At 32.4% G+C, this 14,939-nt stretch overlaps 1 protein-coding gene across 1 annotated transcript in view; it reads right to left on the reverse strand.

Annotated features, from left to right (window-relative positions):
* Positions 1-12,829, reverse strand: part of Cap-D3 (Chromosome associated protein D3) — a 99,938-nt gene extending 87,109 nt beyond the window's left edge. Inside the window, exon 1 of the mRNA XM_085812716.1 lies at positions 10,816-12,829. Coding sequence (XP_085668842.1) covers positions 10,816-12,423 — 1,608 coding nt within the window. The 5' untranslated portion in view covers positions 12,424-12,829. The remainder of the gene's footprint in view (positions 1-10,815) is intronic.
* Between the last annotated feature and the right edge of the window lie 2,110 nt (positions 12,830-14,939).

A 14,939-nucleotide genomic window follows, 5' to 3' on the forward strand; every position in this document is an offset into this window, starting at 1 on the left:
TAAGCTTTTTTTTGTAAATTTCGATACTCTTTAGATCATAATTGTTCTTCATTTCATAAATTACGGTTTCATATTTTGAATTTTAAAATTTCTGCATGCTATCTTACCAGATTTAAACTGATTATCTATAATCCGGAAAAACAGATAATCCGGAATTGCTGAAGTCCCGATGAGTCCGGATTAAAGACTTTTGACTGTACAATAACAAAGATATTTACCAACACCTTGTAATGATTAGGCCATTGGTATTCTATAAAATAACTAGCTATATCACAGAATCCAATAATTTTATATACTTTAACTGATTCAATAAGGTAATTTATGAAATATAGTTATTTTATGAAACAGCAAATTCCAGGCCTTTAACGGCAACATAAATTAGGGACTAAATCGAGCTGTGAACAAACTGTTAGTTGTTAGTCAGGGACAGATGAAATCATTTAGTTCCACAGCCGATAATCATTAATACATTACAGCAGCAAAATTGCTTTCCAATTGATTCTTTTCTTCTGGGGAAACTACCCTAAACCTGGATCTCTTTCCAGAACAGTGAGAAACAAATCTGTTTTAAAACAAGCGAACAGAAATGAGATCATCCCAGAGGCATCTTGGAAAAAAAAACCTCTTTTTCAATAGGCCTTGGTAAGGTGCAGCTAGTTCAGTGTCTTACACTTAACACCTCTCTCAAGACATCTCGCTATAACCCTGCTGGTTAAATGAGAATCTGGCTGTTTTCCCAACTCGGATTGGCGAAATTTGCAAGTTCCTATTTCTTATTCTCAGGCGCCCTCCTTTCCTTTCCTTATTTTCCAGGGGTCTTCTTTCCATTTCCCGTTTTTCTGAGTTACTTTTTTCCCGCACACTTATGATATTAACCCTCTGAGCATTATGGGTTCAGCCCTGAAATTTCAAAGTTCCTCAAATTGTCATGAATGAATGGCATTTTCTTGATCATAATTAAAAAATGACTTTCTCATTTTGTATCTTGATTCTTTTTCTTCCAAAATTCATACAACCCAAAATCGGATACATTAAAAATTGGAAAAATTTTTAATGTGTAATGAATACGAAAGCCACCCTTTTATAACAAATTTTGGTTGATCTTTACAATATGGTAACTGGTAGTTTGGCGACATTTTGGAGGCGATAAAGGTTACTACCTGGGACTTTGGTAATAATGTGAGCAGTATTCCGATTACGCATTATTTTGTGTGAGGGAAATGAGAGATCATGGGATATGTCATGTGATATTAATGGACGAATTACGGTTCTTTAATCGGAAAAGGGGGGAAATCGGGGAAAAAATCTGGAAATTTTGTATTTGACTTTATTCTGTGTTGTGTGAAACAGTGTTCGTGAATTTTTGGATCCCATGGCCGTAACTAAAGTGAATTCGAAATGGGTATTTATGTATGTATTAATTTAATGTATGTGCTCATTTATATTTTAAGTAGTGTTTTTGAATTTAATTATATTTTAATTAAATGATAGTTATTTTGTGAATTTTATGTTTGTAGGAATTTGGTATGTTTTAGTTGAAGTAAACGTGCATGGAAATAATTTAAATATCTGACACTAAGTATTTGTAATGGTTGCGGTATGAATTCGTTGGAGACGTGTATAATGTAAGATGATTTAGAGGTAAAAGTTTTTGGATATTTTATTTATTTTATATGTGGAAATGTTCATATTTGGAAAGGGTAAATACTTTTTCGCGATCAGGTAACTTAAAAAACTTTACTTAAAAAAACATCCCAGAATTGCACAAAAATGGCATTGTGCACACTCTTCACTATATCCATGTACACTGCTTTTTTTCTCATAAATTAGAAAAATTTCACGAAAATAAATGACAATTTTCTCAATCTTTAAACCCGGTAAAAAGAACATATATGAAATTACCTGATCGCGAAAAAGTATTTACCCTTTACAAATATGAACATTTCCACATATAAAATAAATAAAATATCCAAAAACTTTTACCTCTAAATCATCTACAGTCAAAAGTCGTTAATCCGGACTCGTCGGGACTTCGGCGATTCCGGATTATAGATCATCAGTTTAAATCTGGTAAAATGGCATGCAGAAATTATAAAATTAAAAATATGAAACCGTAATTTACGAAATAAAGTACAATTATGATCTAAAGGGTATCAAAATTTACAAAAAAAAAAGCTTAATATTTATTTGTTTACTTTATTAAACATTTCTTTCAATGTAAGTTGTTTAAGTTGCTTCATTTTATGTGATAATACTTTCTCTTTAATTCTATAAAAAGACATAATTTCTTGTTCAGTTACAAAGTTCCGCTGTTCAAGTCTCGTTAATTGCTGTGCCGAGAATACCGACTAACTTGTCAATCGAAATTTTTTCGTTTTCACTAACCTCTCTGTCACATTCTTCATGTCTTTATCCATTTTTTGCAGCAATTCGACTTTTTGTTTGTTGGACATCGAAACATACTTTCGTTTTGTAGATCCTTTGGAAGTTCCAGCATCGGAAATTCTATTTGACATAATCGAAAAGTTCAAGTTTACTTTTATAAAATTGCTCTTACAGTCTGCTAAAAATAATAAGCGGGATCCAATTCGAAGATTAAGGAACAATGCAATCATTAACATTAACTGAAATAGATAATTAGATAATTTTAGCTAACACCGTCTGTTATACATTAAACGCGCAGGCGAAAACGTATTCTGCAGTTGCGCACACGCATATGCGCAGTAGTCAAGGTCTTACGCGCTCGCGTAAAACGCCTGTGCGCATGTGCCACCGCGGCGCATGCGCAGAAAGTTTTTAGCTTTGAGGTCCGGATTATGGGTGTCCGAATTAACGACTTTTGACTGTATTTCATCTCGATGTACTCCGTCTTTGATATGATTTAAATCAAATTCCTCATCATTATAAATATCACGAATACACATAAAATAGTTTTCTGGTTGCAATTTTCTAATTTCAACTATGTGTAATGTATGCTTTAGGCATGTGCGCGTAGAAAGAAATGTTTAATAAAGTAAACAAATAAAAATTAAGCTTTTTTTTGTAAATTTCGATACTCTTTAGATCATAATTGTTCTTCATTTCATAAATTACGGTTTCATATTTTGAATTTTAAAATTTCTGCATGCTATCTTACCAGATTTAAACTGATTATCTATAATCCGGAAAAACAGATAATCCGGAATTGCTGAAGTCCCGATGAGTCCGGATTAAAGACTTTTGACTGTACAATAACAAAGATATTTACCAACACCTTGTAATGATTAGGCCATTGGTATTCTATAAAATAACTAGCTATATCACAGAATCCAATAATTTTATATACTTTAACTGATTCAATAAGGTAATTTATGAAATATAGTTATTTTATGAAACAGCAAATTCCAGGCCTTTAACGGCAACATAAATTAGGGACTAAATCGAGCTGTGAACAAACTGTTAGTTGTTAGTCAGGGACAGATGAAATCATTTAGTTCCACAGCCGATAATCATTAATACATTACAGCAGCAAAATTGCTTTCCAATTGATTCTTTTCTTCTGGGGAAACTACCCTAAACCTGGATCTCTTTCCAGAACAGTGAGAAACAAATCTGTTTTAAAACAAGCGAACAGAAATGAGATCATCCCAGAGGCATCTTGGAAAAAAAAACCTCTTTTTCAATAGGCCTTGGTAAGGTGCAGCTAGTTCAGTGTCTTACACTTAACACCTCTCTCAAGACATCTCGCTATAACCCTGCTGGTTAAATGAGAATCTGGCTGTTTTCCCAACTCGGATTGGCGAAATTTGCAAGTTCCTATTTCTTATTCTCAGGCGCCCTCCTTTCCTTTCCTTATTTTCCAGGGGTCTTCTTTCCATTTCCCGTTTTTCTGAGTTACTTTTTTCCCGCACACTTATGATATTAACCCTCTGAGCATTATGGGTTCAGCCCTGAAATTTCAAAGTTCCTCAAATTGTCATGAATGAATGGCATTTTCTTGATCATAATTAAAAAATGACTTTCTCATTTTGTATCTTGATTCTTTTTCTTCCAAAATTCATACAACCCAAAATCGGATACATTAAAAATTGGAAAAATTTTTAATGTGTAATGAATACGAAAGCCACCCTTTTATAACAAATTTTGGTTGATCTTTACAATATGGTAACTGGTAGTTTGGCGACATTTTGGAGGCGATAAAGGTTACTACCTGGGACTTTGGTAATAATGTGAGCAGTATTCCGATTACGCATTATTTTGTGTGAGGGAAATGAGAGATCATGGGATATGTCATGTGATATTAATGGACGAATTACGGTTCTTTAATCGGAAAAGGGGGGAAATCGGGAAAAAATCTGGAAATTTTGTATTTGACTTTATTCTGTGTTGTGTGAAACAGTGTTCGTGAATTTTTGGATCCCATGGCCGTAACTAAAGTGAATTCGAAATGGGTATTTATGTATGTATTAATTTAATGTATGTGCTCATATATATTTTAAGTAGTGTTTTTGAATTTAATTATATTTTAATTAAATGATAGTTATTTTGTGAATTTTATGTTTGTAGGAATTTGGTATGTTTTAGTTGAAGTAAACGTGCATGGAAATAATTTAAATATCTGACACTAAGTATTTGTAATGGTTGCGGTATGAATTCGTTGGAGACGTGTATAATGTAAGATGATTTAGAGGTAAAAGTTTTTGGATATTTTATTTATTTTATATGTGGAAATGTTCATATTTGGAAAGGGTAAATACTTTTTCGCGATCAGGTAACTTAAAAAACTTTACTTAAAAAAACATCCCAGAATTGCACAAAAATGGCATTGTGCACACTCTTCACTATATCCATGTACACTGCTTTTTTTCTCATAAATTAGAAAAATTTCACGAAAATAAATGACAATTTTCTCAATCTTTAAACCCGGTAAAAAGAACATATATGAAATTACCTGATCGCGAAAAAGTATTTACCCTTTACAAATATGAACATTTCCACATATAAAATAAATAAAATATCCAAAAACTTTTACCTCTAAATCATCTACAGTCAAAAGTCGTTAATCCGGACTCGTCGGGACTTCGGCGATTCCGGATTATAGATCATCAGTTTAAATCTGGTAAAATGGCATGCAGAAATTATAAAATTAAAAATATGAAACCGTAATTTACGAAATAAAGTACAATTATGATCTAAAGGGTATCAAAATTTACAAAAAAAAAAGCTTAATATTTATTTGTTTACTTTATTAAACATTTCTTTCAATGTAAGTTGTTTAAGTTGCTTCATTTTATGTGATAATACTTTCTCTTTAATTCTATAAAAAGACATAATTTCTTGTTCAGTTACAAAGTTCTGCTGTTCAAGTCCCGTTAATTGCTGTGCCGAGAATACCGACTAACTTGTCAATCGAAATTTTTTCGTTTTCACTAACCTCTCTGTCACATTCTTCATGTCTTTATCCATTTTTTGCAGCAATTCGACTTTTTGTTTGTTGGACATCGAAACATACTTTCGTTTTGTAGATCCTTTGGAAGTTCCAGCATCGGAAATTCTATTTGACATAATCGAAAAGTTCAAGTTTACTTTTATAAAATTGCTCTTACAGTCTGCTAAAAATAATAAGCGGGATCCAATTCGAAGATTAAGGAACAATGCAATCATTAACATTAACTGAAATAGATAATTAGATAATTTTAGCTAACACCGTCTGTTATACATTAAACGCGCAGGCGAAAACGTATTCTGCAGTTGCGCACACGCATATGCGCAGTAGTCAAGGTCTTACGCGCTCGCGTAAAACGCCTGTGCGCATGTGCCACCGCGGCGCATGCGCAGAAAGTTTTTAGCTTTGAGGTCCGGATTATGGGTGTCCGAATTAACGACTTTTGACTGTATTTCATCTCGATGTACTCCGTCTTTGATATGATTTAAATCAAATTCCTCATCATTATAAATATCACGAATACACATAAAATAGTTTTCTGGTTGCAATTTTCTAATTTCAACTATGTGTAATGTATGCTTTAGGCATGTGCGCGTAGAAAGAAATGTTTAATAAAGTAAACAAATAAAAATTAAGCTTTTTTTTGTAAATTTCGATACTCTTTAGATCATAATTGTTCTTCATTTCATAAATTACGGTTTCATATTTTGAATTTTAAAATTTCTGCATGCTATCTTACCAGATTTAAACTGATTATCTATAATCCGGAAAAACAGATAATCCGGAATTGCTGAAGTCCCGATGAGTCCGGATTAAAGACTTTTGACTGTACAATAACAAAGATATTTACCAACACCTTGTAATGATTAGGCCATTGGTATTCTATAAAATAACTAGCTATATCACAGAATCCAATAATTTTATATACTTTAACTGATTCAATAAGGTAATTTATGAAATATAGTTATTTTATGAAACAGCAAATTCCAGGCCTTTAACGGCAACATAAATTAGGGACTAAATCGAGCTGTGAACAAACTGTTAGTTGTTAGTCAGGGACAGATGAAATCATTTAGTTCCACAGCCGATAATCATTAATACATTACAGCAGCAAAATTGCTTTCCAATTGATTCTTTTCTTCTGGGGAAACTACCCTAAACCTGGATCTCTTTCCAGAACAGTGAGAAACAAATCTGTTTTAAAACAAGCGAACAGAAATGAGATCATCCCAGAGGCATCTTGGAAAAAAAAACCTCTTTTTCAATAGGCCTTGGTAAGGTGCAGCTAGTTCAGTGTCTTACACTTAACACCTCTCTCAAGACATCTCGCTATAACCCTGCTGGTTAAATGAGAATCTGGCTGTTTTCCCAACTCGGATTGGCGAAATTTGCAAGTTCCTATTTCTTATTCTCAGGCGCCCTCCTTTCCTTTCCTTATTTTCCAGGGGTCTTCTTTCCATTTCCCGTTTTTCTGAGTTACTTTTTTCCCGCACACTTATGATATTAACCCTCTGAGCATTATGGGTTCAGCCCTGAAATTTCAAAGTTCCTCAAATTGTCATGAATGAATGGCATTTTCTTGATCATAATTAAAAAATGACTTTCTCATTTTGTATCTTGATTCTTTTTCTTCCAAAATTCATACAACCCAAAATCGGATACATTAAAAATTGGAAAAATTTTTAATGTGTAATGAATACGAAAGCCACCCTTTTATAACAAATTTTGGTTGATCTTTACAATATGGTAACTGGTAGTTTGGCGACATTTTGGAGGCGATAAAGGTTACTACCTGGGACTTTGGTAATAATGTGAGCAGTATTCCGATTACGCATTATTTTGTGTGAGGGAAATGAGAGATCATGGGATATGTCATGTGATATTAATGGACGAATTACGGTTCTTTAATCGGAAAAGGGGGGAAATCGGGAAAAAATCTGGAAATTTTGTATTTGACTTTATTCTGTGTTGTGTGAAACAGTGTTCGTGAATTTTTGGATCCCATGGCCGTAACTAAAGTGAATTCGAAATGGGTATTTATGTATGTATTAATTTAATGTATGTGCTCATATATATTTTAAGTAGTGTTTTTGAATTTAATTATATTTTAATTAAATGATAGTTATTTTGTGAATTTTATGTTTGTAGGAATTTGGTATGTTTTAGTTGAAGTAAACGTGCATGGAAATAATTTAAATATCTGACACTAAGTATTTGTAATGGTTGCGGTATGAATTCGTTGGAGACGTGTATAATGTAAGATGATTTAGAGGTAAAAGTTTTTGGATATTTTATTTATTTTATATGTGGAAATGTTCATATTTGGAAAGGGTAAATACTTTTTCGCGATCAGGTAACTTAAAAAACTTTACTTAAAAAAACATCCCAGAATTGCACAAAAATGGCATTGTGCACACTCTTCACTATATCCATGTACACTGCTTTTTTTCTCATAAATTAGAAAAATTTCACGAAAATAAATGACAATTTTCTCAATCTTTAAACCCGGTAAAAAGAACATATATGAAATTACCTGATCGCGAAAAAGTATTTACCCTTTACAAATATGAACATTTCCACATATAAAATAAATAAAATATCCAAAAACTTTTACCTCTAAATCATCTACAGTCAAAAGTCGTTAATCCGGACTCGTCGGGACTTCGGCGATTCCGGATTATAGATATCAGTTTAAATCTGGTAAAATGGCATGCAGAAATTATAAAATTAAAAATATGAAACCGTAATTTACGAAATAAAGTACAATTATGATCTAAAGGGTATCAAAATTTACAAAAAAAAAAGCTTAATATTTATTTGTTTACTTTATTAAACATTTCTTTCAATGTAAGTTGTTTAAGTTGCTTCGTTTTTTATGTGATAATACATTCTCTTTAATTCTATAAACAGACATAATTTCGTGTTCAGTTACAAAGTTCCGCTGTTCAAGTCCTATAATTGCTGTGTCAAGAATACCGACTAATTTGTCAATCGAAATTTTTTCGTTTTCAATAACCTCTATCACTTTCTTCGCTTATCCGCGAATTATAATGACGAGGCATTTGATTTAAATCATATCAAAGACACATCGAGATGAAATACTACATTGAGTAAGCAATTATAAGCCAAATAAAATAAAAACATCTGCTCTTAAGATAAGGATAGTGCTGGATCAACTTCCAATTCATTGCACGCCGCCCAGTGTTAAAGATAAACAAACGTTAAAGTTTACATAAACAAACGTTAAAGTTTACATAAACAAAGGATATGCCTTTATCCATTTTTTGCAGCAATTCTACTTTTTGTTTAATGGACTCCGAAAGATACTTTCGCTTTGTATATCCTTTACATATTAGTAAATATATATCGGAAATTCTATTTGACATAATCGAAAGTTCAAGCTTACTTTTATAAAATTGCTCTAACAGTCTGCAAAAAATAATAATCCGGATCCAATTCGAAGATTAAGGAACAACACAATCTGCAACACTAACTGAAATAGATAATTAGATAATTTTAGCTTAGCTTATCTTGTCCGTTATACATTAAACGCGCATTCGTAAATGTATTTTGCGCACGCGCACACGCAAATTCGCAGCGGTAAAGGTCTTATGCGCATGCGTCAAAGCGGCGCATGCGCAGAAAGTTTGTAGCTTTGAGGTCCGGATTATAGATCATTCCAGATTATGGGTGTCCGAATTAACGACTTTTGACTGTATTACATTATACACGTCACCAACGAATTCATACCGCAAGCATTACAAATACTTAGTATCAAATATTTAAATTATTTCCATGCACGTTTATTTCAACTTAAACGTATACCAAATTCCTACAAACATAAAATTCACAAAATAACTATCATTTCATTAAAATATAATTAAATTCAAAACCACTACTTAAAATATAAATGAGCACATACATTAAATTAATAAAAATTACCTTACAATTCTAATTACTTTAAACTAAATCATTGCTAATAACAATTTTCGCAATAATACCAAATTCCTTTCTACCTTACATTTAGAACAATGCATAAAAATAATATCCTCAAATAATTAAAAATACTAACTTACCTAATCTTCTTCAGAATCTTGATTATGTGGCGGATACACTTTTCTAATTCATTCAATAAAATTATTGAAAGATTTTTTCTGCGAATTTTTCCTCCATACTTCCTCCGCTAAATAAAAAGCAAACTTCTCTTTATCACAATGCCTAAATACCTATTTCGAATTAACTTTAGTTAGGGCCATGGGATCCAAAAATTAAACAACACTGTTTCACACAACACAGTATAAAGCTAAATACAAAATTTCCACATTTTTTCCTGATTTCCCCCCTTTTCCGATTAAAGAACCGTAATTTGTCCATTAATATCACATGACATTCTCTCATTTCCCTCACGCAAAATAATGCGTAATCGGAACCGAGTACTGCTCACATTATTACCAAAGTCCCAGGTAGTAAGTAACCTTTATCGCCTCCAAAATGTCGCCAAACTACCGGTTACCATATTGTAAAGATCAACCGAAACATGTCTTTACTTCGTGAAGACAAAATGGTGGCGGGAAAAAAAAATAGAGAGTTGCTGTAGGAGAGTTGGTCGCCAAATTTTCGCCAAAAAAACGCCAAGTTACCAAAATGTAAAGATCAACCCAAATTTTTCTTCCATTATACTGAGAGGGTTAATATGATGGAATAAAATCACAGCAATTTTTTTTTATTTATGATTGCAAGTTTGAATGGTTTGTTTTAAAATTATGATTTTAAGCTCTATACCTTAAACGAGTAGCTCTACTGTAACATTTAGCATATAACTTTCAGTATTAAACTGCAGTCTGAATATATTCGCTTTCAGGGCAATCTTTAAACACCTCGTCTGAAAAATTAGTTCCATCACACTTCCATGATAAATTTTAAAACATGTTCTGTATTCTATTCTGTGATAATAATCAATTTCTCAAAAATCTGAATTTCAATTTTGAATCACTAAAATTCTTTGCTACTTCCTTGCTAAAATAACCAAAACATACCACATTTTGGCAACTAACCATGGTAGCATAAAGGATTAAGTTTGCCTATTTTTGCAATTAAATGTGATGGCTGTTTTAACAAGGAAAGTACCACTTTTTAGCTCTCTTTAATTTTGCAATTTATCAGAAATAACTGTAAATTGTAACTAAAAATTTCAGTTACTCAGTTAAAATTGTAAATAAAAATTTCAGTTACTTTTCAGTTAAAATTGTAACTAAAAATTTGTAAATAACTGTGACACATCAGGTTAGAACATTTACTTCAAAAATTTCATCAAATTTCATCTAAAAAATTCTTTTAATACTTCACATAATTCAAACAGTGTTAAAATGATATAATTAAAAATTAAATACCTTTATATTTTTGACATTTAAATAAGTGAGATCAAACGTAATAAGCTTTTCTAATGCCTGAAGAGCTGCTCTCCTCGCTGTCACATTATTATCCTCAATCCGCCTGACCAAAATAGAAGCAATTTCATCTAATCTCTCTCTGAAAGAATTCAGTTCATACCAGAAAACTCGATGGTACCCATTGTCAGTATATTCTCTTTCAGGAATACGTTCAAATGTCTCTTCCGGGAAATCAGTTTTATCTCTTGTTTCCATGATGAATTTTAAAACATGTTCCATACTTTGTGATAATACACCAAGAGCTTTAGTCCTAACAGCTGGTGATGTATCATCACATCTCGTAAGAACAGCATATACTAAAGGCAAGGGAGTTAAGTAAATTTTCAGATCTTCAGCTAGCCCATCACAACTAATGTGCTTAAAATTTGTTAACAAAAGGTTTAGTATTTCCAGGGAAACTACTCTATCTTTTATTTCTGAAGAATCTACAAGTAACAAAAGCCAATAAATCATTTCTGCTGTATCTTCAGTATTTAAATTATATAAAATCGTAAACACAGAATCAGCAACAACTGATCTGAATTCAGTTTTATCATTAACTCTTATGCATAGTCTTTTTAATGATTCTTGAGATAACTTGGAATAAAAATCTCTGTCACAATTTAAATTGTAACAAATAAATGCAACTGCATTGTCTTTAATTACCAGAAATTTATGAGGTATAGGAGATGATGCAACTTTACAACATGAAATAAGGCGGTTCAAATGTGTTAAAATGATCGAATAATTATAATCTTTTTCTCCATTTAAATCGGATTGCATAAGTGAAGTAAAACCTTGATAAGCAAGAGAAGAGATAACAAATGCAAACTGATAATGTCTTCTACGTTCTCTTTTATTCATGTTCACAAAATCAGTTGAAAAATTAAGATCATTCTTTGAGACATCACTTGCAGCCAACTCTGATAATTTTTTAATAGTGTGTTCAACTGTCCCAGAATCACGATCAAAATGAAATTCACTCAGCAAAGGAACTAATACATCCAAAGCTTCAATAAAAAGAGGCAAAAGGCTTTCATATTCATTCCAAGCATCTTTACTTTCAGGTGGAATATAAAAACAATCAATGCACAAACGGTACAAGTTAGGATGGTAAACTGAATATGCAGCACTACCAGGAACTCTCAAGCAACTAAAATACCATTTAGCACTTCCTAAACCAAGTTCTTTTTCTTCAAGGGTTGAAGTGGGTTTTACAGCTTTTGAACACAATAAATATATTATTCCAAGAATCTGTTTTACATTAATGTCCATTCCATTGAGATATGCCCATAAAACATTCTCCTCTAAGCTTTTATTTTCATATAGCACTGATTCACCATCGTCAGAGAACTTTTCATACCAGGCTTGGCATACATCAGCAAGTTTACACAGAGTTTTCAATGCATCACGAACAAACAGAATACTAATTGTCATATTGTTCTCTTCGACATCAACGAAATCATTTTCTATCACTTCAATAACCCAACTATCGTTCAGTTCACTAAAATTTATATAATCAAAGTATTTATTTGTAAATGCCAAAATATCATCCACACCGTCATCCATTTTGTGTAGCTTTTCTAGGGCGACAGATTCAAAAACGGAAAATAATTAAAAATGCTTCCGATTTCCACATTAATAAATTTTATTTAAAAAATAAAATGACCGGTAAAGACATGCTTTAAATAACATAAAAATACATGTTATGAATAATAAACTTGCGTTTTTAAGACACGGAACCTACAATTTGCAATTGGCGGGAAAGGCGGTTCGTCTCATTTTTATAAACGAGTATCATACATGTAAAAAAAAAATTTCACTAATATTGAATATTTTCATTCTTAAAAACTGCTAATAAATGAAACCTTCCTTTCGTATAAAACGGCATTATTAAATTACAATCATTGGGTAAACAATAACCGAATATTTAACTTCAAAATTAAATTTCCTTCACTTCTTCTCATTCTCCTTTATTGTTGCCAGACGATTAATCAGGGATAAATAGAAGGGCTAGGTCATTCCTTTGTTCGACTCCTCGCCGACGCGAGTCTCATAGAAGGGGGGAACCGGGAGTAATCTGACGTATCTCTGTTGCACCTGCTCTGATTTCGCGCCTTTAAAACTGTAGTTTCATTCACTTGCGAGACGATTTTTTGGAGATCGCATATCCCAAATTCATTTTAATCATACATATTTGTTTTCTAATAATGCAAATATTTAAAATAATTTGTGTATATATAGTTTTAGTCAGTTTTCCTTTTAAATTCTATATTTAAAGTATCCTTTATGTAATATGGCTTCTTGTGCTGTAGCAACGTGCCGTAACACTTATAGAAATACGAAAGGAAGAGATATTGTATTTCATGCTTTCCCCAAGGACAATTTGCTTTTGACGAAAGAATGGATACATAAATGTCGAAGACAGGATTCTATTAATGTGAAAAAAGCAAGAATTTGCAGCGAACATTTTCTGTGCAGTGATTATGAAGATGACATGAGAAATCGCTTGCTTGGATTGCCGCAAAAGAAACTGTTGAAATGCAATGCTGTGCCGAAAGTAAATTTATCGTGTGCAGTAAACAAAATAACACCAAGAAATCGGAGAGATTTGAAAAAACTAATGCAGAGTGCTTTTGAAAGACTACAGGAATTAAGCCCAAAGAAAATTTATTTTGAGGCCGAGAACGAAATTGAAGCTGACAATAATAAATCAAATGTGAATGATTTTGAAATAAAACTCACAAGTGACAATGCCCTATGTGACAATATCCCTGAGTGCCCTAAGTGTAAAGATAAACAAGAATGTATTGATAATTTGAAGAACAAAATAATATCCTTAGAAATTTGTAATAAAATATTGACAAATAGAGAAAAGAAAGATTTTAGAATGTTTGCTCAGCGACAAAGAAGGTGGACGACATTTAGAAAGAAATTTGTATCGGAAATTCAGAAATTAAAATCCCAAACAGCGAAATTTAGGAAAAAACAGAACAGATCGGAGAATTTGGAAAAACGTCTAAAGCATATTTTTATAAAGACGCAGATTAACGCATTGCTAAAAAAGAAGGAAAAAATCCGGTGGACTAGTGAAGATATTTCACGTTGCATTGTCATAAGAGCTCTGTCATCTAAAAGCTACGATTTTTGGAAAGAAAAAATGGGAATTCCTTTACCTAGCACTAGCACATTTATATGCGGATATTTAGGACTGCACTAAATTTTCATGTAGTCCAGGAATTCAGAGTGATGTTCTTGCTGTAATGAAGGAAAGATGCCAATATTTGAATTCTGCAGAAAAAATATGCGTTCTCAGTTTCGACGAAATGCACATAGATTCTAAACTCTGCTATGACTCTAAACTGGACCAAAATCGGTCCTTTTCAAAAAGTGCAGTTTGTTTTTATAAGATGTCTCATTTCGCAGTGGAAACAACCAATATTTTTTGATTTTAACACTCCAATGAAGAAAAAACTTCTTTTTTCACTCATAAGACATATTCAATCATCTAGAGTAGAAGTGAAAGCAATAGTGTCTGATTTAGGAGGATCTACTACTTTGTGGAAAGAGTTACAGATTTCGATTAATAGTTCTCATTTTCCAAATCCAGTATTCCAAACGAAAAAATATGGGTTTTTTCAGATTTAGCGCACTGCCTCAAATTACTGAGTGTTGGTGTATTTAATTATGACAAAGCACACTAGGGCTATCTGCCTAAGGGGAGGGATGCCTTCGTGGAGGATTTCTAAGGGAAACTGGCTCGTATACACGTTACACATGGGGAAAACCACGAAAACGCCCATGCAGCCAGCCCGTTCGCGGGATTCGAAACTCGGACCGAACTACCAGTGTTCAGCGACTTTACCGCTCGGCCTCTGGTGGGCTCAAATTACTGAGAAACCACTTTTTAGATAAAGGATTTGTTTTAGAAGATGGAACTGTTTTAAATGTTGATATTATTAAAGAGAATTAAATTGTGTCACAAACTAAAACCAAATTATTTAATGGTCAAGGGAAACGAGAGACAAAAAGTAAGTATATATAATATGTTTTGATTTGAAATATTTCTAGAGTGCATCTTAGAA

Source organism: Stegodyphus dumicola, chromosome 3 (assembly GCF_044657685.1).
Source record: "Stegodyphus dumicola isolate Sdum_Otavi_A_Nest chromosome 3, ASM4465768v1".
Taxonomy (NCBI): Eukaryota; Metazoa; Arthropoda; class Arachnida; order Araneae; family Eresidae; genus Stegodyphus; species Stegodyphus dumicola.